Genomic DNA, 27,077 nt, shown 5'->3' with positions numbered 1-27,077 from the left:
AGGGTCCTTTTGGAGGGGAGGGTTAGGAATTGGCTGCCTGGTTTTTGGTGTGCATTGTGTATGTGATTTGTTTTGTTGTCATGTCTTTTGATTGCAGTATAATTTACATGCCATAAAATTCACCTGTTGTAAGTGTACAGTATGAATTTTAGTAAATTCACATAGTTGCACCATTGTCACCAGAAATCTGGTTTTAAAACATTTGCCTCACCCAAAAACATTTCCTCGGACCCATTTGTGGTCAGTCCCTGCTCCCAGCCCACCACTGGTCTGCTTTCTGTCTCAGGTTTTACCTTTCCCAGAAATTTCACATATGGCATCATACAGTGTAGTCTTGCATCTGGACTCTTTCACTGGGTGTGATGGCTTTGAGGTTTATCTGTGTTTTCCTTAAGTGGTGTCCATGTCTGAATTTACCCCTTTTCCAGCTTAGGGACACTGGGTGGCTTCCAGTTTGGAGCTGTTATGAGTAATCTGCCATGAATGTTTTCATGTGTGCCATGTTTTGGGTTGTTTTGGGAGGATTCTGGTGTGAACTCCTGAGCGTTGCCATGACACCTGGCAAAGTTCACAAAAGGACAGAATTTCTCAAGTTATTACTATTCTGGCCCCCTGAAAACCACACACTTGCATTTGAATTTGTCCTTTCTGAGCAGCTTTAGAAACGCTGAGAAGGAGGGAGCCCTGAGAAGGAGGGAGCCCGAGGGCAGGTCACGGTCCCCCTGGCCTGAGAGTAGACCACTTGCTGGGTTTATCTCACTTCAGATCTTTTTTTTTTTTTTTAACATTTCATTTTTTTTTTCTCCTGTAGAGCATAGTGACCCAGTTACATATACATGTATACATTCTTTTTTCTCACATTATGCTCCATCATAAATGACTAGACACAGTTCCCAGTTCCCAGTGCTACACAGCAGGATCTCATGGCTAATCCATTCCAAAGGCAATAGTCTGCATCTATCAACCCCAAGCTCCCAGTCCATCCCAATCCTTCCCCCTCCCCCTTGGCAACCACAAGTCTGTTCTCCAAGTCCATGATTTTCTTTTCACTTCAGATCTTGGTCTTCAAGGTCACCTTTTTCTTTAGTGCGTCTAAGATTAATGCGAAAGGAAAAACAAACGCATGCTAACCAACCTGTGATAAACCGGTTAGGTACTCTTTCTATTTCTCTTCCATGTTTTCTTCAACATTTTTATCTTTTTTAAAGGATATGGTAAAGTGTAAACTCAATTGAAAAAAAAAAAGAAAAGAAAATCAAACATTAGGAGTTATTGTTTAATTGGTACAGAATTCCAGTTTTACAAGGTGAAAAGAATTCCGGAGACAGACAGTGGTGATGGTTGCACAGCAAGACTAACGTACACTTAAAAATGGTTAGGATGATAAATTGTATATGTATTCTACCACAAAGAAAATAGTCTTAAAAAATCAAACATAAAAAGGAATTGTGGGAGTTTCTGTCGTGGCGCAGCCGAATGAATCCGACTAGGAACCATGAGGTTGTGGGTTCGATCCCTGGCCTCGATCGGTGGGTTAAGGATACAGCATTGCTGTGAGCCGTGGTATAGATCGCAGATACTGCTCGGATCTGGCATTGCTGTGGCTCTGGCGTAGGCCGGCGGCTACAGCTCCAATTCGACCCCTAGCCTGGGAACCTCCATATGCTGCAGGTGCGGCCCTAAAAAAAAAAAAAAAAAAAAGACAAAAGGAATTATGTAGAGAAAAAAAATGGGAGTCCTTTACTATGTCCTTTCTCCAAGAAGTAGTCACATTTAACAGGCTCATGATTAACGCTGGCTCCTTAACCCACTGGGTGAGGCCAGGATCAAACCTGAGTCTTCGTGGATACTAGTCAGGTTCGTTACTGCTGAGCCACAACAGGAACTCCTAACCTATGTCCTTTCAAAGGATTGTTTTACTTGACATGGAGGTGGAGGAGAGTTAAGTCGTTTTACGTGTGGAAGCTTTTATTCAATTTTTTAAATCTTTACTGACTGCATTTGAGAGAAAATCCTTATTGGGTGATTTAACTTGCTCTCATTAAAACCCCTATAAGCATTAGGATTGTAGCACTGTGTAGCAGGTAGACAGAGAGACAGACAAATGGATAGACAGAAATGACAGTTTGTTAGTCCAATTAAAATTTCAGTGACTGTACATACTATTTAGATTTTGTTATTCATGCAGAATTTTTCACATACATTTATAACATATCTTGGGGTCTGTTTGGGGTTTTTTTTGGCTGCACTTGATGGCTCAGTTGCCTAACTGGGTAAAGGATCCAGTGTTGTCACTGCTATGGCACAAGTTTAATTCCTGGCCCAGAAACTTATGCATGCCAGGGGCTCAACCAAAAATATATTTATTTTCTTTCAATCTGTATGTTGTCCTATATAACCTTCTTTAGGGTATTTTTCACCATTAAAATTTTAAATTTTTGATTGTCAAATCAGTCTCATGCATAACCTAAAGGTTTCCTGTCTTGCTTTTAGTAAGGGCTTCCCCACTCAAAGATTACAAAAGGTTTTCTCTTATGTTTCCTTCTTTTTTTTTTTTTTTTCTTCCTTTTAACACCTCACCTTCGGCATGTGGAAGTTCCCAGGCTAGGGGTCGAATCGGAGCTGCAGCTGTGGGCCTACACTACAGCCACAGCAGTACTGGATCCGAGCTACATCTGTGACCTACCCTGTACCTTGCAGCATCACCTGATCCTTAAGCCACTAGTAAGGCCAAGGATCAAACTTGCATCCTCACAGACACTGTATTGGGTTCTTAACCCACTGAGCCACAACAGGAGCTCCTCATGTTTCCCTCTAATAGTTTTGCTTGTTAGCTTTAGATTTTTTTATAATTGCCCCTAGATGCATAATTCACATGCCATGCATTTCACATACCATACCCATTTAATATGTACAAGTCAGTGGTTTTTAATATATTCAGTGGTGCATGCATCACCACTATCTAATTTCAGAGCGCTTCCATCATCCTGCCCAAAAACCATCACCCATTGAGGGTCTTTTCCAATTTCCCTCCAGCCATCAGCAACCATCAGTCTACTTCCTATCTCTATGGACTTGCTTATTCTCAACATTTCATGTAAATGGTGTTATACAGTATATACAATATGTGGGGCTTTGTGATAGTTTCTTGCACTTAGCATGAGATTTTCAAAGGTCATCCATATTGTAGCACATAGCAGTATTTTATTTCTTTTTATTGCCAAATAATATTCCTTTATATGTATATGTCATGTTTTATTTATCCATTTGTCAGTTGATGGGCATCTGGATTGTTCTACTTTTTCCCTGCTGTGAAGAATGCTACTGTGAACATTCATGTACAAGTTTGGGTAGTTTTTTCCTCTGAATGTTTTAAATTGTGGTAGAATATACAAAATAGAACCTTGCCATGTGAACAATTTTCAGGTCTCCAACTCAGTGGTGTTAAGTACATTCACAGTGTTGCACAACTCTCACCACAGTTTCCAGAACTATTTCATCATCCCGTATAGAAACTCTGTACCCATTAAACAACCCCCCCCGTTCTCCCCTCCTCCAGCCCCTCGTAACTAATCTCTGTTCTACTTCATGTCTATATTCCAGGTACTTCGTGTAAGTGGAGTCATACAACAGTGGTCCTGTCTGCTTTCACTTAGCCAATGTCTTCAGGTTTACATATGTCGTAGCATGTTATCAGAATTTCTTTCCTTTTTAAGGCTGAATAATATTCAGTTGTTTTCCATTCTGTGTATATAATTTGGTTTATTCATCATCTATTGATAAATATTTTAGTTGTTTCTGTCTTTTGGCTGTTGTGAATAACGCTACTTACTCTGAACAGTAGTGTACACATTTAAGTCCCGGTTTCCAATTTTCTTCAATATATATATTCATGGCTGGAATTGCTGGGTCATATTCTGTGTTCAACTTTTTTTTTTTTTTTTTTGTCTTTTTAGGGCTGAATCCGAGACATATGGAGGCTCCCAAGCTAGGGGTCTAATGGAGCTGTTGCTGCTGGCCTATACCACAGCCCAGCAACGCCAGATCTGAGCCGCATCTGCAAAGTACACCACAGCTCACAGCAACGCCGGATCCTCAACCCACTGAGTGAGGCCAGGGATCAAACCTGCAACTTCATGGTTCTTAGATTCGTTTCCGCTTCGCCACGACGGGAACTCCCTGTGTTCAACTTTTTAGGGAATCACCGAACTCTTCCCAATGGAGGTAGTGCCATATTACATTCCCACCAGCAATGTGCAATCCCGCATTCATGCTGACATTTGCTATTATTTATCTTTTAGGTTAGATTCATTCTGGTGGATATGAAGTGGTATCTCATTGTGGTTTGGTTTTTTTTGGTTTTTTGTTGTTTTTGTTGTGTTTTTGCCTTTCTTGGGCCACTCCTGCAGCATATGGAGGTTGCCAGGCTAGGGGTCTAATCAGAGCTGTAGCTGCCAGCCTACGCCAGAGCCACAGCAACTCGGGATCCAAGCTGCATCTGCAACCTACATCACAGCTCATAGCAACACTGGCTCCTTAACCCACTGAGCAAGGTCAGGGATCGAACCTGGAACCACGTGGTTCCCAGTTGGATTTGTTAACCACTGAGCCACGATGGGAACTCCTCACTGTGTTTTTTTAAGTTTAGATTCTTTTTTTGCTTTTTTAAGGACTGCACCCATGGCATATGGAAGTTCCCAGGCTAGGGGTTGAATTGGACCTACAGCTGCTGGCCTATGCTTCAGCCACAGCAATGCCAGATCCAAGCCAGGTCTGTGACCTACACAAACTCATAGCAACACCAGATTCCCACCCACTGAGCAAGGCCAGGGGTAGAACCTACATCCTCATGGATACTAATCAGATTCATTTTCACTGCCCCGCAATGGGAACTCCTATGTTTAGATTATTTAATGTATCTGTGATTTATGTATTTTGGATGGTGTAAGATTGTTTTGGGATTTTTTATTTTTGTTCTCCAAATGGCTGGACACTTAACACTATTACAGTGTTGAATTCTTTCTGCCCCTGATGATTAAAAATTCCATTTTATTTTATATTAAATTGACATACATACATAGGTCTGTTTCTAGATATTGCCTTAAGGACATTTTGTCAATCACTATACCAGTACCACACTATTTTAGTTGCCGTGGCTTTATTGTAAGTTTTCATATCTGGGAGAACAAGTATCTCCCCAGCATTGATTTTTCCAAAATATTCTTGGAGGAGTTCCCACTGTGGCTCAGTGAAACAAACCGATTAGTATCCAAGAGGATGCTGGAGTTCCCGTCGTGGCGCAGTGGTTAACAAATCCGACTAAGAGTCATGAGGTTTCGGGTTCAATCCCTGCCTTGCTCAGTGGGTTAATGATCTGGCGTTGCCCTGAGCTGTGGTGTAGGCTGCAGACGCGGCTCGGATCCCACGTTGCTGTGGCTCTGGTGTAGGCTGGTGGCTACAGCTCTGATTCGACCCCTAGCCTGGGAACCTCCATATGCCGCGGGAGCGGCCCAAGAAATAGCAAAAAAGACAAAAAAAAAAAAAAAAAAAAAAGTATCCAAGAGGATGCGAATTCGATCCTTGGCCCTGCTCAGTGGGTTAAGGATCCCACATTGCCATGAGCTGTGGCATAGGCCACAGATGCGACTCAGATCCTTGTTGCTGTCGCTGTGGTGTAGGCTGGCAGCTATAGCTCTGATTCAGTCTCTAGCTTGGAACTTCCATATGCTGCACCTGCAGCCCTAAAAAGCAAAAAAAAAAAGAGTTCTTGAAGATATATAAAATTTTTCTTTTCTGATTCAACTTCATCAACTTTTATGAAGTTCCACTAAAAACCCTTGTCAGATTCTAATTAGAATTACACAGTCTAGGAGTAGCTGTCGTGGCACAGGGGAAACAAATCCGACTAGGAACCATGAGGTTTTGGGTTCAATCCTGGCCTCGCTCAGAGGGTTGAGTATCCAGCATTGCCATGGGCTGTGGTATAGGTCGAAGACGCAGCTCGGATCTGATGTTGCTGTGGCCTAGGCTGGCAGCTGTAGCTCCAGTTCGACCCCTAGCCTGGGATCCTCCATATGCCCAGGTGCAGCCCTAAAAAGCAAGAAAAAACAAAAACAGAAAAAAAAGAATTACACAATCTACAAATCAGCCTGGGGACCCTTTCTCCTTTTTATTAGTTATCACATAAACCATTTCATGACCTGTTTTTCCTTCCAATAGAAGTGTGATAAAAAAGGGAAAATAATAGAATCTAAGATGGATTGGTTTGGTACCTTGAAGAAGCTCTGGAAAATATTGTCATAAAGGTCTTAATTCAGAAGTAAAATGAGCTGGGGCAGTGGAAGGATGGAAGCATTTCTTTCTGTTACCTGAACTAAAGTTTATTGCATCTGATGAACAAGGAATGGCCTCAGTTATTCCAGAACTTTTGTATTGTGGGATGTAAATATGCCCACTCATACACATGCACACTCACGTACCTGTTTCTCTCTGTAGTATGATGCTGTCCGAATAAACCAGCTCTATGAACAAGCCAGATGGGCCATTCTCTTAGAAGAAATCGACTGCACAGAAGAAGAAATGTTGATCTTTGCAGCACTACAGGTAAGGGAACATTTGTACCTTTTTCCAGAATTTGCTTTTTAGGGCTGCACTTTCAGCATATAGAGGTTCCCAGGCTAGGGGTCAAACTGAAGCTACAGCTGCCTGCCTACACCACAGCCACAGCAACATCAAATCCGAGCCTCGTCTGCAACCTAAACCATAGCTCATAGCAACACGGATTCTTAACCCACTGAGCACGGCCAGGGATCTAACCTGTAACCTCATGGTTCCTAGTCGGATTCATTTCCACTGTACCATGGCGGGAACTCCTAAAGTTTCATTTTCTTCATACTGATTTTTTTCTTTGAAAAAGCTGAAAATGAAGGTAGTAAAAAAAATTTTTTTGGCCTCACCGCAGCATATGGAAGTTCCCAGGTGAGGGATCAAACATGTGCCACAGCAGTAACAATGCTAAGTCCTCAACCCTCTGAGCCACCAGGGAACTCCAAGAGTAGTAAATTTATTTATTTATTTTTAAATTCAATGAATTTTATTATGTGTATAGTTGTACAACCATCATCACAACCCAGTTTCACAAAATTTCTATCCCAAATCTCTAGCCTACCCTCCCACCCCTCCGCAACCTGTCTCCTTTGGTAACCATAAGTTTTTCAAAGTCTGTGAGTCATTTTCTGTTCTGCAGATGAGTTCACTGTATCCTTTTTTTAGATTCCACATTTAAGTGATAGCATATTTATGTCTCACTGTCTAACTTCACTTAGTATGGTAATTTCTAGGTCCATCCATTGTGATGCAAGTGCCATTATTTCATTCCTTTTTATGGCTGAGTAATATTCCATTGTGTTTATGTACATCTTCTTAAACCACTCCTCTGTTGGGGGACATTTAGGTTGCTGTTGTATATAGTGCTGCAATGAACACTGGGTTACATGTATCTTCTCTGGATAGATGCCCAGGAGTGGGATTGGTGAATCAAATGGTAATTCTGTTTAGTTTTTTGAGGAATCTCCATACTATTTTCCATTGTGGTTGCACCAATTTACATTCCCACCAACAGTGTAAAAGGGTTCCCTTTTCTCCACACCCTCTCCAGCATTTATTGTTTGTAGACTTTTTGATGATGACCATTCTGGCTGGTGTAAGGTGGTAGTAGTTTTGATTTGCATTTCTCTAATAATTAGTGATGTTGAACATCTTTTCATATGTTTTTTGGCCATCTGTATGTCTTCTTTGGAGAATTGTCTATGTAGATCTTCTGCCCATTTTTTGGTGGGGTATTTTGGTATTGGGCTACAAGAGTTTTTATGTATTTTGGAGATTAAGCCCTTCTCAGTTGCTTCATTTGCAAATATTTTCTCCCATTCTGTGATTGTCTTTTCGTTTTGTTTAGGGTTTTGAGGATAGTAAATTTAAATTTAAAATATTCCTTATAAGAGTTACCATCGTGGCTCAGTGGAAATGAATCCGACTAGTAAGCATGAGGTTGCGGGTTCGATCCATGACATCACTCAGTGGGCTAAGGATCCAGCATTGCCATGAGCTGTGGTGTAGGTTGCAAATGCAGCTAACATCTGACGTTGCTGTGGTTGTGGTGTAGGCCAGCAGCTATAGCTCCAATTCAACCCCTAGCCTGAGAACCTCCATATGCCATGAGTGCGGCCCTAAAAAAAAAAAAGACACAGTAAATAAATAAATAAAATATTCCTTATAACTCACCAACGGGCACATCTTATAAGTGCAGAAGAGATAAGGACCTTGGTCTTGCCGTCCTCATCTCTTTTGCACCACAAGGTCAGTCAGTGATGGAAAAGAATCAAGTTTGAACACGACGAACCACAAATGTCAAAATAATTTAAATTAAAATGTCAATGGAGTTCCCGTCGTGGCGCAGTGGTTAACGAATCTGACTAGGAACCATGAGGTTGCGGGTTCTATCCCTGGCCTTGCTCAGTGGGCTAAGGATCTGGCGTTGCCATGAGCTGTGGTGTAGGTTGCAAACACGACTCGGATCCCATGTTGCTGTGACTCTGGCGTAGGCTGGTGGCGACAGCTCCGATTGGACCCCTAGCCTGGGAACCTCCATATGCCGTAGGAGCGGCCCCAGAAATGGCAAAAAGACAAAAAAAAAAAAAAAAAAAAGTCATTGTCCCTGCATAGGTGGGAGATGTCCTTCCAGGAGATGTTGGGTATTAGGTATTATAGGAGAGTTGTCTGCAAAGAAGAAATGGCTACTGGATTCATTTGTGTTTAAAGTGTTTCTGAAACCTCTGTTTTCATTGCAGTATCACATTAGCAAACTGTCATTGTCCACTGAAACACAGGATTTTACAAATGAGTCTGAGATTGACGAAGTAGAAGCAGCACTTTCTAATTTGGAAGTGACCCTGGAAGGTGGAAAAGCAGACAGCGCTTTGGTATGAATATTTCTGATAATTCAGAAGTGTGGTTTGGATAAAGTGTGGTGTGACTGATTAACCAATATATAGATGAGCTTTTTTTATTATTATAAATATGGGGCTGTTTTGTCTGATTTTGAAAAAAGACATGCTGACTTCATCTGACAAACTTAAACCTAGCAAGGACTGACTGGCTTTTCTTAGGTCGGTTCTATAAGGGACTGTAAGGTCTTTTCATTACTCCCAATGACAGTTCTTTGGTATTGCGTTTCTTCTTAAGGATAAGCTACCTTGATATGAAGGAAAGACTGCTGAGGGCCCCATTTCACTGGTATGGAAGGAGGAATTGGCCCTTTAAGTCTGGAAGAATGGGGTAGCTGTGAAAATAGAGACAATGCTTCAGATACAAAACCTTATTACCTGTTGATGAGTCACACATTGCTGGTGGATGTTGTAAAAAAGTTCCTGAACCCTTATGACTTCAGGAAAAAAAGATTCTCCAGTAAGACATAAAGAAACAACACTGCTTGTCACCCCTTACTCCTTATCCATGACAGGTGGCTGAATGTCAGCTTTATAACTGGAATGCCCCTCCTGGTTTGACTCATTCGTTAAGAGCCACCCTTTTGTTTAACTTCTTTAATCATTCGTTTAATCACATTGAATCAGAGAGGTAGACTCATTGTAACTGGGTACAAAAGAGTAATAGATAAAAATGAGTCACTATATTCTTATGTATTTAATGTGTGTTTTCTTATGATTAAATTCCTTAAAATAGGAAACTGATGTCATGCAAAAGCAAATACTTCAAACTAAATTCCAAGATTCTAGAGATTCAGGCCCTGACTCAGACTTTCTTGTGTGTGTGTGTGTCTTTATGCCTTTTCTAGGGCTCTCCCTGGGCATATGGAGGTTCCCAGGCTAGGGATTGAATTGGAGCTGTAGCTGCTGGCCTACACCATAGCTCACGGCAACGCCGGATCCTTTAACCCACTGAGCAAGGCCAGGGACCAAACCCACAACCTCATGGTTCCTAGTCGGATTCATTAACCACTGCGCCACAACGGGAACTCCAGACTTTTCTTTTATCTGCTGCCTCCACTAATAGAGGTACAAAGGAAAAAGGATACCTTTTTTTTTTTTTTTGGCCACCCCGTGGCATGTGGAGTTCCTAGGCCGGGGATCAGATCTGAGCCACGGTTTCCACCTACACTGCAACTGCAGCAATAGGGATCCTTTAACCCACTGTGCCAGGCAGGGGAGAAGAAATTCCTCCTCACCTCCCCTAGTATTTTTATGTGATGCCAAACAAAGGCTTTTCAGTTTGAAAATAGGCACCAACCTTCCACAGAATGAACTTTGAACCAGGTTTTCCGTCTGAGAGTTTAATCAGTGAACTAAATGTAGCTAACCTTATCCACTCTGATATAAAAATTGTCAGGTATTTTGTTTGTACATAAAAGTAGTAGTTTCTAACTCAAATTTTTAACTTGAATAATGGTGTGTGGTCAATTTTTTTCATCTATTTTTTTCCTTTGTGTAATATATGACACAGAAAAGTGAAAAAATACAAAACGAATTAGTGTTGAATTATCACCCAAGTCACTACCCACATCAAGAACTAGAACCATACCAGTCACCCCAAAAGCCCCACAGGTGCCTGATCCCAGTCCCAACCCTCCCCACACCACCCCCGAAGTAAGTACTGCCAGTAGCTAGTGTGATGGAGAAACTGTTTTTCAGTTTATTTAATTTTTGCTAATTTGCATGTAACTACCCATACATGGCTGGTACTGCAGTATGGGGCAGTGCGGGTATAGAGTGTCACCACCTGTCTAATTACTGCTTGTGAAATGTTATTTGCTTTTCCTCAGGAGGACATTACTGATATCCCTAAACTTGCAGATAATCTCAAATTATTTAGGTAAGTCACCCTTGAAGGAGAAAGAAGTTACTCCTAGCAAAATCTTGCAGGTAAAGGGTCCAGGATTTTAAACAGAACATTCAGAAGGCAGGTTTTTGGTTCCAAGGTAAGAGCCTGAGTTTGGCATCAGACAGATGGTGGATGGAGGCCTGGCTTCCCAGTGCACACCGGTGAGTGATCTCAGGGCTTGTCCCTATGTCTCTGAGCCTCACTTTCCTGATCTATAAAATGGGGGTATACCTCCTTTAGGGCTCGTTGGGAGATTTAAATTAAATAATGCACATGCAGCATTGAGCAAGGTGCCTACCTCATTGTACTTGTTCATTAAAAGGTGGTGGAGGATGGAGTTCCTGTCGTGGCACAGCAGAAACAAATCTGACTAGGAATCATGAAGTTTCAGGTTCGATCCCTTGCCTCACTCAGTGGGTTAAGGATCCAGCACCACTGTGAACTGTGGTATAGGTCATAGATGCAGCTCGGATCTGGAGTTGCTGTGGCTGTGGCGTAGGCCAGGGACTGTAGCTCCAATTAGACCCCTAGCCTGGGAACCTCCATATGCCATGGGTTCAGCCCTAAAAAAGACAAAAGACAAGAAAAAAAAAAAAAACAGTAGTGGAGGAGTTCCCATTGTGGCTCAGCGGTAATGAACCCCACCAGTATCCATGAGAACTCAGGTTTGATCCCAGGCCACACTCAGTAGGCTAAGGATCCAGGGTTGCCATGAGCTGTAGTGTAGGTTTCAGACACAGCTCGGATCTGGCATTGCTGTGGCCAGCAGCTGCAGCTCTGATTTATCCCCTAGCCTGAGAACTTCTATATGCCTCAGGTGCAGCCCTAAAATAAATAAATAAACAAATAAATAAATAAATATTTTAAAAATAAAGCGTTAGCGATAATCAGCACATGTGCCAGACAGAGTTCCTTCTGCAGTGTACCTGCTCAGGACTGTGACGCCATTTGAAGGCTCTTTCATGGTTTAAAAATATATTGTCTCTAGAACTTTGATCCTGGGCTTATAGAGAGTAGTCACCTTTTTTTATCTATCTTTGCCTGTTAAAGTATTTCTGATAAACTCCCCAGTCACCTCCAATCAATCTGAAACTGTTAAGAAGGCAGGGAAGTCTTTTATTTCTTGAAAAGAGAGGACTGCCCTTTCGTGATGGTGTCAGGGTGGTTACGATGAAAGGAATAAGGTCTCTTTGAAGTTCTATCAGTTACTTTATGGTTTTTGACTTGTCTTAACACACTGACCCTTCACTGAGTCATTGGCTTGAAAAGAAACTCAAGTTGCTTTTGTTAACACCTGATGCAAAGACAGACTTGGAAAGAATGAACAATGAATCAGCTATAAATAAGAAACAAGCACTGGGGTTTCTACAAGTTGTGTTGTTTTTAATGTGATTGTAGCAGATGGTCCCATACAATAGGGTCATTCATTTAACCTTCGAGGCCTAAATAGTTGCAAGCGTGCATATTGTTATTGTCAGAACGATAAGGGAAAAAATAATCATTTGAATCTACACATATAGCTTTATAAATTATTAATCATTTTTCTTGAAAGAAATTCAGTTGCCATATTCTCTATATAGAGCAGATCGAGGTCTTCTCAAACCAAATGGTGAAATTTTCTTCCGAAGGTGTTTTTGACGAAGGAGATGGTATTTTGGAGTTAAGTCCTGCATTCGTGTCACTTTAGGGTGACTGTTAAACTAAAAATTACAAAAATGTCCTCATTTTGGCCAACGGACATTTTTTTTCTTTCTTTTTTTTTTTTTTTTTTTTTTTTTTTTTTTAGGGTTCCCCCCCTGGCATGTGGAGCTTCCCAGGCTAGAGGTCGTCGAATTGGAGCTGCAGCTGCCGGCCTACGCCGCAGCCACAGCAACTTGGGATCCGAGCCACATCTGCAACCTACACCACAGCCCATGGCAAGGCTGGATCTCGGACCCACTGAGCGAGGCCAGGGATCTAATCTGCATTCTCATGGATACTAGCCGGATTTGTTTCCTCTGTGCCACAACGGGAACTCCAGCCAAGCCGACGTTTTATCTCAAGACATTGAATGTAATATATAAAATGGTTTATGAAAGAAAGAGATGAAGGAGGAAGGGGGAGATGAACCAAAAAAGGAAAAAGGAATGGAGAAAGGAGGTTGGAGAATGGCACTCTGTTCCTAGAGGCTGGTGTGTGACCCTTAAAGACCCTTAGTTTCTCTGAGCCTCCTTCCTCCTCAGGAGAAGAGTACTGAATTAGCCCTTGATTTTTTTTTTTTTTCTTTAAGAGTGAAGCTGTTTTTTTCCCTTAAACAACATCTACTAAACCCCTATGTAAATAGCGGACTTGACTTCCCAGCAACGTGGCATCTGGTCTAATATGCAAATCGCAATCTTGCTATAAATTCATATGAATGTAGGATAAAATACAAACCAAAGATTGTCAATACAAAGTTTATCTTTTTTTCTTTTCTTTGTATGGTGCACCTGCAGCATATGGAAGTTCCCCAGGCCAGGGGTCAAATCGAAGCTGCAGCTGCTGGCCTACACCACAGCCACATGTGTGCCACGTTTTCGACCTACCTGGAAGCTTGCAGCAATGTGGATCCTTAACCCACTGAGCAAGGCCAGGGATCAAACCCGCATGCTCACAGACACTATGCTGGGTTCTTAACCCACTGAGCCACAATAGGAACTCCACAAAGTTGATCTTGAAGTGAAACTAGGGATCAAACCTGAGCCACAGCAGTGACCTGAGCTGCTGCAGTGACAATGCCAGATCCTTAACCCACTGAGCTGCCAGGGAACTTCTGTATATCTTTATTTGTAATTTATTTTGTGTAAGCTTTATAATGTAAATGTTATAAAATATAAATAAATAGTTGTAAATATGTTCGTGTATAGGTACTCAAAGTACTTTAAAGATGAGCTGTACCCAGTTTTCGTTTGGAGATTCCTGGTCTAGACTAGTGTTTCTCAAAGTAGGGAACGATGTTAGGAAAGCTTACTTAAAATGCAGATACCTGAGCCCCAAGCTGGACCTGCTGAATAGGAATCTCTGAGACTGGGGCCAGATTTGGGGATCTCCAAAAGTTCCCTTCCAATTCTGATGAACACTAGAGTTTGAGAACCATTTTTCTAGAAAGTAAAGCCCACCTTTTTGGCCTAACATCAGTCCCACCATGGCCCCAGCTTGCTTGCAATTCTTGTCTCCATCTGGCCTGCACATAGAAGTGCTGTGGCTGAGAAACTACCCCTTCACCCATCACCAGGGCTCAACTCAGCACCCAGAGCGAGCCAGATGTCCAAGAAGTGTTGTCTCCACTTTTACCCCGTGTCCACCTCGGACTTGCCTCTGCATTTTGCACACACAGTTGCCTAAAGTTTATTCATTCATTCATTCATTCATTTGAATTAAAGCTGCACCAGCAGCATATGGAGGTTCCCAGGCTAGGGGTCGAATCAGAGCTGTAGCTGCTGGCCTACACCATAGCTCACGGCAATACCAGATCCTTAACCCGCTGAGCGAGGCTAGGGATTGAACCTGCATCCTCATGGATGCTAGACAGGTTCATTTTGGCTGAGCCACGATGGGAACTCTGCCTAGTTTATTTTTGAAATTGTTTTTCCCTATTCCCACATCAAATTCCAGTAATCTTTCATTCTGTGTTTAGATGCTGTGTCCTCTGTTACCACTCCCATAGCCTTGGTGTCTGACTTACCGGATTTTATTTTATTTATTTATTTATTCATTTATTTATTATTATTTTTAATATTTTGTCCTTTTAGGGCCACACCACAGCACATGGAGGTTCTCAGGCTAGGGGTCTAATCGGACCTGTTGCTGCCAGCCTATGCCAGAGCCACAGCAATGCCAGATCTGAACTGTGTCTGCAACCTACACCACAGCTCATGGCAACACTGGATCCTTAACCCACTGAGCGAGGCCAGGGATCGAACCCGAAACCTCGTGGTTCCTAGTCAGATTTGTTTCTGCTGTGCCACAACAGGAACTCCATCCTACACTACCTTTTAACGAGCAAGTATTTATTGTATTTATGTACTTGTGTGTTTCCCTCTTTCGACTATGAACTGCATGAATATTTGAGACGCTCATTCTTTTTTCTTTTTTTCTGTTGTCGTTCTTCAGTAACATTTGATTGCTTTTTTTTTAACTTATTTTTATTGAAGTAACTGATTTATAACATGTAAGTTTCATAAGTACAATGTTGTATTTCTACTTTTGTATACCCTACAGCATGCTCACCACCAGCAATTTAGTTTCTGTCCGTCACCATACAGTTCACCTTTAACCATTGCCCCCTCCCTCCCCACCCCCTCCCCCCTCCCCCTCCCCCTCTAGTAACTACTACTCCCATATCGCTATCTAGGTGTTTGTTTTTATTTGGTTTGGTTTATTTATTTTGTCTTTTTTTTGTTGTTGTTCTTTTATTAGTTTTTTGTATTCCACATACCAGTGAAGTCATACTGTATTTGTCTTTCTGTCTGATTTCACTTAACGCAATACCCTCAAAGTCCATCCATGTGGTCACAAGCGGCAAGATTTCATTCTGCTCTGTGCTAATATTCATTCCACTGTGTGTGGTCTATATATATTCCTCATCTTCTTGATCCATTCATCTATCATCAGTGGACACTTTGGTTGTTTCCATGTTTTATTTTTTTTTCCATGTTTTAACTATTGTAAATAATGCCACAAGGAACATGGGGGTGTATCTATCTTTTCAAATTATTATTTTCATATTCTTTTGGATAAATACCCAGAATGGAATTGCTGGGTCATATAGTAGTTCTATTCCTCATTTTTTGAGGAATCTCCATATTGTTTTCCGGGGCGGCTACACCAGTTTGCATTCTTACCAACCATATAAGAGGGTTCCGTTTTCTCCACATCCTCTCCAATACTTAACTTCTTTTAGTTTTGATTATAGCTGGACATGAGATGATTTTAACCTTCAAGGTTTTGATTTGCATTTACCTAAGAATTAGTGGTGTTAAACATCTTTTCATGTGCTGTTAGCTACCTGTATGTCTTCTTTGGAAAAAGGTCTATTGAGTCCTCTACCCAGTTTTTAACTGAGTTGGTTTTTGTTGTTGTTGAGTTGGACAAACTCTTTATATATATATTTTGGATGTTAACAGTTATTTGATATATCATTCACAAATATCTTCTCCTATTCAGTAGCTTATCTATTCATTTTGTTGATAGTTTCCTTTGCTGTACAGAAGGTTTTTAGTTTTATGTAATCAAATGTTTTAAATTTTGCTTTTGTTTCCCTTGCCTGGGGAGACTTATCTAGAAAGATATTGCTAAGACCAATGTCTCAGCAATGTTAGCAAATTTAGGCATACCAACTATGTTTTGTTCTAGGAGTTTTATGGTTTCTAGTCTTGCATTCAAACCTTTAATCTTAATCCATTCTGAGTTAATTTTGTGTATGGTGTGAAATAGCAATGTAGTTTTGGTTTGTTGTTGTTATTGTTGTTGTTGTTGTTGTTTGCCTGTAGCAGTCCAGTTTTCCCAACACCATTTATTGAAGAGACTTCTTTCTCCAAAGTGCTTTTTCTCCTTTATCATAAAATAATTGTCCATTTATGCATGGGTTTTTCTGCCATACCATGCTGTTTTGACTACAGTGGCTTTGTGATATAGTTTAAAATGAGAGAATTCAATACCTTCAGCTTCGTTCTTTTCTGACGACTTCTTTGACTGTTCAGAGTTATCTGTGGTTCCATATAAACTTTATTTTTTAATTTTTTTTATTTATCACATCTGTAGTTGTATAATGATCATAACAATCCAATTTCACAAGATTTCTATCCCATAACCCAAGCACATCCCCCACCCCCAAACTGTCTCCTCCAGAGACCATAAGTTTTTCAATGTCTATGAGTCAGCATCTGTTCTGCAAAGAAGTTCAGTCTGTCCTTTTTTCAGATTCCACATGTCAGTGAAAGCATTTGATGTTGGTGTCTCATTGTATGGCTGACTTCACTTAGCATGATAGTTTCTAGGTCCATCCATGTTGCAAAAAAATGCCGGTATTTTGTTCTTTTTAATGGCTGAGTAATATTCCATCGTGTATATGTACCACCTCTTCTTGATCCACTCCTCTGTCAATGGGCATTTAGGTTGTTTCCATGTTTTGGCTATTGTAAATAGTGCTGCAATGAACAGTGGAGTACACGTGTTTTTGCGAGTCATGGTTTTCTCTGGGTAGGTGCCCAGGAGTGGGATTGCTGGATCAAATGGTAGTTCTATGTTTCGTTTTCTGAGGCATCTCCATACTGCTTTCCACCGTGGTTGCACCAATTTACAATCCCACCAACAGTGTACTAGGGTTCCTTTTTCTCCACACCCTCTCCAGCACTTATTGTTTGTAGACTTTTGGATGATGACCATTCTGGCTGGTGTCAGGTGGTACCTCAGAGTGGTTTTGATTTGCATCTCTCTAATAATGAGTGATGTTGAACATCTTTTCATGTGTTTCTTGGCCATCTGTATGTCTTCTTTGGAGAACTGTCTGTTTAGATCTTCTGCCCATTTTTGGATGGGGTTGTTTGTGTTTTTTTGGTATTGAGCTGCAGAAGGTGTTTATAGATTTTGTAGATTAATCCCTTGTCAGTTGATTCACCTGCAAAGATTTTCTGCCACTCTGTGGGTTGTCTTTTCATTTTGTTTAGGGTTTCCTTTGCTGTGCAGAAATTTTGAAGTTTGATTAAGTCCCATTTGTTTATTTTTGTTTTTATTGTCAATACTCTAAGAGGTGGATCTGAGACGATGTTGCTGTCGTTTATGTCAGAGAGTGTTTGGCCCATGTTTTCCTCTAGAGTGTGATAGTGTCTGGTCTTATATCTAGGTCTTTAATCCATTTGAGTTTATTTTTGTGTATGGTGTTAGGGAGCGTTCTCATTTCATTCTTTTCCATGTGGCTGTCTATAAACTTTAGAATTTTTCATTCTATTTCTGTGAAAAATGTCCTTAAGATTTTGATAGGGATTGCATTAAATCTGTAGATTGCTTTAGGTAATATAGGCAGTTCAACTGTGTTGATTTTTCTAATCCATGAGCATGGAGTGTCTTTCCATTTTTTTGTGTCTTCTCTAGTTTCTTTCAGCAACGTCCTGTAGTTTTCAGTGTACAAAGGACTGTTGCATCCCTGTGGATGTACAGCCTCTTTCCCCACTCCTTCTTCCCTGCCATGCTTCAGTTTCAGCCTCTGGGACAAGGAATGGGAGCAATAATCATTAGTTTTGGGGATGTACGAAAACAGCTGGAGGGTTAACCATACTGGAAGCAGATAGTAGAGGGAATTTAAGATCTTTTGATCCAGAATTCCTATCATGGCTCATTGGTTAACCCAACTAGTATCCATGAGGATGCGGGTTCTATCCTTGGCCTTGCTTAGTGGGCTGAGGATCCAGTGTTGCTGTGAGCTGTGGTGTAGGTCAAAGATGCGGCTCACATCCTGTGTTTCCCTCATTGTGGTGTAGCCAGCAGCTGCAGCTCCTATTTGATCCCTAGCCTGGAACCCTCCATGTGCCATGGGTGCAGCCCTAAAAGACAAAAAAAAAAAAAAGATCTTTTGATCCTCTTACAGTCCAGTTAAAAGGACAAGCAGGAGTTCCTGTTGTGGCTCAACAGGTTGAGGACCCAGTGTTGTCTCCATAAGGATGTGGTTCAATCCCTGGCCTCACTCAGTGCAGCTCTGATTAGGCCCCTAGCTTGGGAACCACCATATGCCTCGGGTATGGCCCTAAAAAGACAAAAATAAATAAATAAATCAACTATTTTAATGCAGTGATTTTCTAAATCCTAGAAATGTTAATCCCATACGATGTTTTTCAATTTTATTTTATAATTGTTATGTGATCATCTACTGTAATATATTGGTTTGGATTGTGGTTTTTTTATTTGTTGTTTTTTTATGGCCACACCCGCAGCATATGGAAGTTCTCAAGACAGGGACTGAACCCAGGTGGAAGCTGCGGCAACACCAGATCCTTTAACCCAGTGCACCAGGCCAGAGATTGAACCCACACCTCCACAGCGACCTGAGCTGCTGCAGTCATACTCTTAACCCACTGAACCAGAGCAGAAGGTCCTACATTGTTTTTTTAATGAACATCTTCTCCCTCATCTTTGTGTTATGATAACATGTTTGCAGCTAAGGAAAGACTAGTACTGACATGTTAAAAGGCTTGCCCAGAATTACATCTGAGTGCAGCTAACCCCTTCTTTTTTTGTTGTTTTTTTGTTTTTTTATGGACTCAACAGCAGCGTATGTCCCAGGCTAGGAATCCAATCAGAGCTGTAGCCGCTAGCCTACATCACAGCCACAGCAACTTGAAATCCGAGCCACCTCTGCAACCTACACCACAGCTCACAGCAATGCTGGATCCTTAACCCACTGAGCAAGGCCAAGAATCAAACCCACTTCCTCATGGATACAAGTCAGGTTCATTTACCGCTGAGCCACAATTGGAACTCCTTCCTGTTCTTTTTTTTTTTTTATGTCTTTTATCTTTTTAGGGCCACACCTGTAGCATATGGAGGTTCCCAGGCTAGGGTGTTGCTGCTGGCCTATGCCCCAGCCACAGCAATGCCAGATCTGAGCCACATCTGGGACCTACACCACAGCTCACGGATCCTTAACCCACTGAGCAAGGCCAGGCATCAAACTTGCAACCTCATGGTTCCTAGTCAGATTCATTTCTGATGCGCCAAGATGGGAATTCCCCTCCTGTTCTTGAATACAGAAATATACCTTCTGACATGAGATACCCTGACCCACCCCCAAGGCTGGGATCCTTCCACTGAACCACATACAATTCCTAGTACCTTTTTTCTGTCCCTCTGTACCCACTTCCCTTCTATTTTGAATGACCCAGCCTGCCATTGGCACCACCAACCTTGTTCTAGCCCAGAGTACAAAGTTTCCTAGCCCCCACAGGTGTCATGGCTGGAAATCTGATTACCCCCCCAAATTGTTTTTCTTTTTAGGACCACACCTTTGGCATACGGAAGTTACCAGGCTAGGGGTCAAACTGGAGCTACAGCTGCCAGCCTACGTCACAGCCACAGCCACACAGATCCAAGCTGCATCTGTGACCTACACCAGAGTTCACGGCAACACTAGATCCTTAACCCACCGAGTGAGGCCAGGGATCGAACCCACATCCTCATGGACACTATGTCAGGTTCTTAACCTGCTAAGCCACAATGGGAAATCCCCAAAATATATATATATATATATTTTTTTTATATATATATATAGTCTTTTTTTTTTTTTTGCCTTATCTAGGGCCACTCCCGCAGCACATGGAGGTTCCCAGGCCAGGGGTCCAATCGGAGCTGTAGCCGCCAGCCTACACCACAGCTCACAGCAACGCCGGATCCTCAACCCACTGAGCAAGGCCAGGGATCGAACCTGCAATCTCATGGTTCCGAGTCAGATTTGTCAACCGCTGAGCCACGACGGGAACTCCCCCAAAATATTTTTTAATAACAGTGGAGTCTATATAGATCAGCTGTAGATTCTGGTGATTTCCATGGTCCCCTGGAATTTTCAGGTGGTGTTTCCTAAGGGTCAAGAGGAAAGTACAGAAAAGGTTGCTTACTTTTACATCTGATTTTTATGTCTGCTAAGTTGAAGATTGTGATTGCTGTCCATATTGACAGCCTTTTTCAGATTCAAGAAATAAACTAACATTTTAGATGTCACTAGGAGTTCCCATCATGCTCAGTGGTTAATGAATCCAACTAGTGTCCATGAGACACAGGTTCAATCCCTGGCCTTGATCAGTGGGTTAAGGATCCGGCATCGCTGTGAGCTGTGGTGTAGGTCACAGACGAGGCTTGGATCTGGCATTGCTTGGCAGTGGTGTAGGCCAGCGGCTACAGCTCCAATTGGACCCCTAGCCTGGGAACCTCCATATGCCACAGGTGTGGCCCTAAAAAGACAAAAAGACAAAGAAAATTTTTTAGATGTCACTAGATTCATGGATGTTTCTCAGATCATCATGGTCATAGTAACGACGATAATTTGTCAAGCAGTTCCATTTGCCATTTGCAGAGATGAGCTCTCTCCATCCTCACGGAAGCCCTGTGAGTTGGAGGTCGATAGCCTCCCCGTCATACAGTTGCAGGGCACATGGCCCAGGCAGATGAAGTATCTGTCCCAGGGTCACACTTTCAGGTAGTAGCAGAGTCAGCATGTGGTCCCCGCTGGTCCAATTCCTGATATTTTGCAATAACCTCACCTCATATCAAAACCCCAGGAGTTTCATTATGGCTCAACAGGTTAAGAACCCAACTGGTATACATGAGGATGCAGGTTCAATCCCTGGGCTTGCTCAATGGATTAAGGATCCAGCATTGCCATGAGCTGTGGCGTAGGTCCCAATGTGGCTTGGATCCTGTATTGCTCCGTCTGTGTCATAGGCATGCAGCTGCAGGTCCTCTTCAACCCCTAACCATATGCCATAGGTATGGCCCTAGAAAAAAATAAGAATAAAGATATAAACCACTTTCAGTTTTTTAGAAACGAGTTAGCAATTTGAAAATTGTTTTTAAAAATAAAGAGGGGAGTTCCTGTCGTGGCGCAGTGGTTAACGAATCCGACTAAGAACCATGAGGTTGTGGGTTCGATCCCTGGCCTTGCTCAGTGGGTTAAGGATCCGGCGTTGCCGTGAGCTGTGGTGTAGGTTGCAGACGCGGCTCGGATCCCGAGTTGCTGTGGCTCTGGCATAGGCCGGTGGCTACAGCTCCGATTCGGCCCCTAGGCTGGGAACCTCCATATGCCACGAGAGCGGCCCAAAGAAATAGCAAAAAAAGACAAAAAAAAAAAAAAAATAAATAAATAAAATAAAATAAAAATAAAAAAGTTTAAAAAAAATAAAATAAAAATAAAGAGGATGTTGTTTGAAAGGGTCTCTAGAGCATCTTGATTCCCCTTGAATTTGTAATGTGTCTTACATTTCCAGATGGTTTTTCAAACTCTGGCTGTACTTTAATTTGCAGGCCCAAGAAGCTAATATTAAAAGCTTTCAAACAATATTGGTTCGTCTTTAAAGACACATCTATAGCCTACTTTAAAAACAAGGAGCTTGAACAAGGAGAACCAGTAGAAAAACTAAATCTTAGAGGTAAGAGGGCCCTACATCTTGGTATGACTTAGGGAGGCCCAGGGAGCAGATGAAAGCCACGACTCCAACCAGTGAAGCAAGGTTTACTCCCACCGGAACCTTTCCGTCTGTCCCTGGTTTCAAAATTGCAGCTTGCCTGCAGCTCCTGCTCCCAGGGAAGCGTGCATCCCAAATGTGGACCTGGGAATGGTTGTTTGCGTTACACAGTCCCTTGGACAGTGTGTCCAAGTGTCTGAAATAATGGTAATTAGTGTTATAAATGCAGTTCGTGGGAGTTCCCATAGTGGCTCCATGGTTAACAAACTAATTAGCCTCCATGAGGATGCAGGTTTGATCCTGGCCTCACTCAGTGGGTTAAGGATCTGGCATTGCCATGAGCTGTGGTATAGGTTGAAGACATGGCTCAGCTGTGGCTGTGTTGTAGGCTGGCGGCTACAGCTCCAATTGTACCCCTAGCCTGAGGACCTCCATATGCCATTGGTGTGGCCTTAAAAAGACAAAAAAACTAACTAAATAAATAAATAAACACAGTACATGAGTACAAGCATGCTGATTCAGTAATCAGTATGCTATATACCTGAAACTAATAAATTTAGTGAATAATTTAGTGTTGTAAATCAACTACACATCCATGAAAAATAATAAATATTTTAAAACTAAAATGAATAAATGTAGTATTTTAGACATTGTTGGATCCTGAAAAGCTTTCTGAATTCCAGAATAGTTATGTTTAATTCAGTGTCACTTGCATGTCTTCTAATTTCTGAAAGTGGCAGTGTGCTGGTAACTGCACTAACTGAAAATTTTAATTCACTGGTGCATTCAATGCCGTTGTCGTTGTGACGATTAAAGAATTCCCTCTGCCTTGATTTATTTCAAAGTTTAAATTCAATAATGGTTCCAATGAGTTAGAATAGTCAAATCAACCTGAAAATTTTATTGATGATTCATTTTAGAAATCCATAAAATATTTTTATTTATCCATGCTAATTTCTCATCAACCTTGTTTAGTTATCCTTTAATTAATGTCATCAGCTTGCTCCTCATTTTTTTTAGCAGAGAATCAAATCGGAGGGGACATGTTTGAAGTCTTTGTTTTAGACACACATCTGCTATTTGTTGAAGAGATGTCTCAGACTCAGTGCTGTCCCTGCCTTTTATCCTGTAGGCTGTGAAGTTGTGCCAGATGTAAATGTGGCAGGGAGAAAATTTGGAATCAAGTTACTGATCCCCATTGCTGATGGGATGAATGAAGTGTATCTGAGATGTGACCACGTAAGTAAAACCACAAACATGTTAAGTCACATCACCTTTATTAAGCCTCAAGACAAACCATCTGAGGTGTCTTTTCAAATCAGAGCACTTAGCTATTGCTTTGTAACAATCACAAAATCACAAGGTCATGGGAATTCCCACTGTGGTGCAGTGGGTTAAGAATCCAGCCGCAGTGGCTTGCATCACTGTGGAGGCGCAGGTTCAATCCCAGGTCAGGCACAGTGGGTTAAAGGATCCCATGTTGCTGCAGCTATGGCGTAGGTCACAGCTGCAGCTCAGATTCAATCCCTGGCCCAGGAACTTCCATATGCGATAGTGTGGCCTTAAAAAAAAAAAAATCACAAGGACACATACCAATAAATATTCATTTCTGGAGCATCACAGGGAGGCTGGGTTGGATGATTCAGGCTGGTGGCAGCTGGCTCGGCTCCTTACTGCAGGTTGAGCTCATGGGATTTATTCTGGGTCCCAGGCTGCCTGGGTAGGCTCTTCTCATAGTGAGGACAAAAGTGCCAGATGGGAACTGGGAATGGGTGAGAGCACCTAAAGCTTAAGCACTCTTTCAGTGATGATGCCCACCATGTTCCATTGGCGAACACACATCCATGGCCAGGTCAAGTCAAGAGATGGGAAATTACACCCTGGCTCTGGAGGGAGGGACTATAAAATTACATAGCATGAGGTGTGGATGCTAGGAGGGTGAAGACCAAGGCCAGGGATTCAGTGAACCACACTTAACCGCTGCTCTGAAGAATTCATTCCACTCTTCACCTGCATCGCCTTCTGGGACCACTCCCTCCCCTCCCTGAGGTAACAAGTGGGGACAGACATTAAAAGAACAATAAAAGCCACCTCTAAGTGGTTCAGATGCCACCAGTGGACCTGATACCTACCATGGAATTAGAAACTTTACTAGGGATGGGCCATGGTAGAAATAATATGGGAAATCATTTAATGATTTTTCCTCATTTTCTTCTGTCATAGAGATAAGTCTTGAGATGAAAATGGAAGTATAGGCGTTCCCGTCGTGGCGCAGTGGTTAACGAATCCGACTAGGAACCATGAGGTTGCGGGTTCGGTCCCTGCCCTCGCTCAGTGGGTTAAGGATCCGGCGTTGCCGTGAGCTGTGGTGTAGGTTGCAGACGAGGCTCGGATCCCGTGTTGCTGTGGCTCTGGCGTAGGCCGGTGGCTACAGCTCCGATTCAGCCCCTAGCCTGGGAACCTCCATATGCCGCGGGAGCAGCCCAAGAAATAGCAACAATAACAACAACAACAACAACAAAAAAAGACAAAAGACAAAAAAAAAAAAAAAAGAAAATGGAAGTATAGATCAAGGAAACTCTCCAGTAGTTTGGGGTTTTCATCTGTCTGTGCTCCATGCTGCGCCTTTGTGTCCCTGGTTCATCTTTTTTTTAGGTCCACACCTGCGGCATATGGAAGTTCCCAGGCTAGAGGGGGAATAGGAGCTGCAGCTGCTGGCCTATGCCACAGCCATAGAAACTCGGGATCCTACACCATAGCCACGCCAAATCCTTACCCACAGATCAAGGCCAGGAATCAAACCCAACTCCTCTCAGATACTACTTGGGTTCATTACCACTGAGCCACAATGGGAACTCCTCCCTGGTTCATCTTTTTTTTTTTTTTTCTTTTTTTGGTCTTTTTTAGGGCCACACCGGCAGCATATGGAAATTCCCAGGCTAGGGACAGAATTGGAGCTGAAACTGCCAACCTCCACCACAGCAATTTGGTATCCAGGCAGAGTCTGTGACCTACATCACAGCTCAGAGCAACACCAGATCCTTAACCCTCTTGAGCGAGGCCAGAGATCAAACCATTATCCTCATGGATCCTAGTGGGTTCATTCCTGCTGAGCCCCAGTGGAACTCCCCCTGGTTCATCTTTAAATGCAAGGTTTCCTATGTGGAATTTCTCAAAACTGACATTCCTGTTCTCTGGCCCTTTGGTGTCTAGAAACTCAACACGGGACTCCAAAGCTCTCATTGAGTGTTAAGTGAGGTGATTAACAGCCAGTCAGAATTGCATCTTCCCTTGCTGGGAAGGTGACGGTTTTGTGCCAGAGTGGTGAGAGCCCAGGTCCTGCTCTGTTGCCAGCATGGCAGCTTTGCACTCAAACTCGCTTCTCAGCCTTCTGGTGTTTGCTGCAGGAGACTCAATATGCCCAGTGGATGGCTGCCTGCATCTTGGCATCGAAGGGCAAAACCATGGCAGACAGCTCCTACCAGCCCGAAGTCCTCAATATCCTTTCTTTTCTGAGGATGAAAAACCGGAATGCAGCATCTCTGATGGCTTCCGGCCTCGAAAACATGGACATGAACCCGGAGTGTTTTGTGTCACCTCGGTGTGCAAAAAAGCACAAGTCTAAACAGGTACTGCTAATCTTGCTGGGGTGATTGTTTGCATTAAATCCTGCATTTTCTGAAATCAAATGAAGAATTAAAATTATGGAGACTCTCATCATGAAAAATCAGCTGATGGGGCAATTTGACTATGAACTAGGTCTTTGATGATACAAAGAAATTACTGTTAATTTTGTTAGCAGTAGCTATACTGCTCAGTGAACATGGCAGTATTCACAGAACAAACTTGATATTAAAAGAATGATTTGTTCCCCACAAATTAAAATTTTAAACTGGGTTTCCATAAGAGTGGGTTGAAAGTTACACAGATAAACTGATTCAAGTAGAACCCTTGTCTGAGGCGTCTGCAGACCCCAGAAAGAAGGACGAGCAAGTCTTCACCTACATGAATCTTAGAAGCATCTGTGTTGGCTGATCCTGTTTCTCCCAGTGATTTGCATGTATTCTAGAAAAAGAGAGAATGAATGAATGAATGGGAAGGCATTGTCCTGTGCAGCTGCAGTTGGGCCTTGCATTCATTCTTGTCTCTGGGGCCCTGGAGCCCTCAGGATGATCGCTAAGGAGGATTTGTCATGTCCCGCTTCTGCTTAGCTGGCAGCCCGCATCCTGGAAGCCCACCAGAACGTGGCCCAGATGCCCCTGGTCGAAGCCAAGCTGCAGTTCATCCAGGCGTGGCAGTCCTTACCGGAATTCGGCCTCACTTACTACCTTGTCAGGTGATCACAGTGTTCCCTTGCCTCTCTTTCTGTTCAGTTTTATTATTTATTTGTTTGTTTATTTATTTGTCTTTTTAGGGCCGCACCTGCAGCATATGGAGGTTCCCAGGCTAGGGGTCCAATCGGAGCTGTAGCCACCGGCCTGCGCCACAGCCACAGCAACGCCAGATCCAAGCTGTGTCTATGACCTACACCACAGCCCACAGCAACGCCAGATCCTTAACCCACTGAGCGAGGCCAGGGATACAACCCTCGTCCTCATGGATGCCAGTCGGGTTCGCTAACCACTGAGCCACAATGGGAACTCCTCTGTTCAGTTTTAAGAGGCTTCCTTGGAGCCCAGTTTATTCTCATTTGGTCTAGAATGTAGAACCCTTTTTTTTCTTAATTTAATTTAATTTAATTTTATTTTATTTTTAGGACCACACCCACGGCATATGGAGGTTCCCAGGCTAGGGGTCCAGTCAGAGCTGTAGCCACCAGCCTAGGCCACAGCTACAGCAACACGGGATCCGAGCCTCATCTGCAGCCTACACCACAGCTCACAGCAATGCTGGAATCTTAACCCACTGAGTGAGGCCAGGGATCAAACCCCAACCTCATTGTTCCTAGTCAAATTCGTTTCCACTGCACCACGACGGGAACGCCTTTTTTTTTTTTTT

The 27,077-nt window shown here is 42.5% G+C and overlaps 1 protein-coding gene across 2 annotated transcripts in view; it reads left to right on the top strand.

The window, feature by feature from the left end:
• The window catches only part of FERMT1 (fermitin family member 1), a 57,363-nt gene that overhangs the window by 25,515 nt on the left and 4,771 nt on the right, over positions 1-27,077 (top strand). For both annotated transcript variants that reach the window (XM_021077598.1, XM_001927818.5), the window contains exons 7-13: positions 6,496-6,603; positions 8,847-8,978; positions 10,835-10,884; positions 21,919-22,043; positions 23,212-23,318; positions 25,487-25,708; positions 26,291-26,415. In XM_021077598.1, the coding sequence (XP_020933257.1) occupies positions 6,496-6,603; positions 8,847-8,978; positions 10,835-10,884; positions 21,919-22,043; positions 23,212-23,318; positions 25,487-25,708; positions 26,291-26,415 (869 nt within the window). The remainder of the gene's footprint in view (positions 1-6,495; positions 6,604-8,846; positions 8,979-10,834; positions 10,885-21,918; positions 22,044-23,211; positions 23,319-25,486; positions 25,709-26,290; positions 26,416-27,077) is intronic.

The sequence above is a fragment of the Sus scrofa genome, chromosome 17 (assembly GCF_000003025.6).
Source record: "Sus scrofa isolate TJ Tabasco breed Duroc chromosome 17, Sscrofa11.1, whole genome shotgun sequence".
Lineage (NCBI taxonomy): Eukaryota > Metazoa > Chordata > Mammalia > Artiodactyla > Suidae > Sus > Sus scrofa.
Note: the sequence above shows the minus strand (reverse complement) of the source record. Positions and strands in the feature narration are given on the sequence as shown.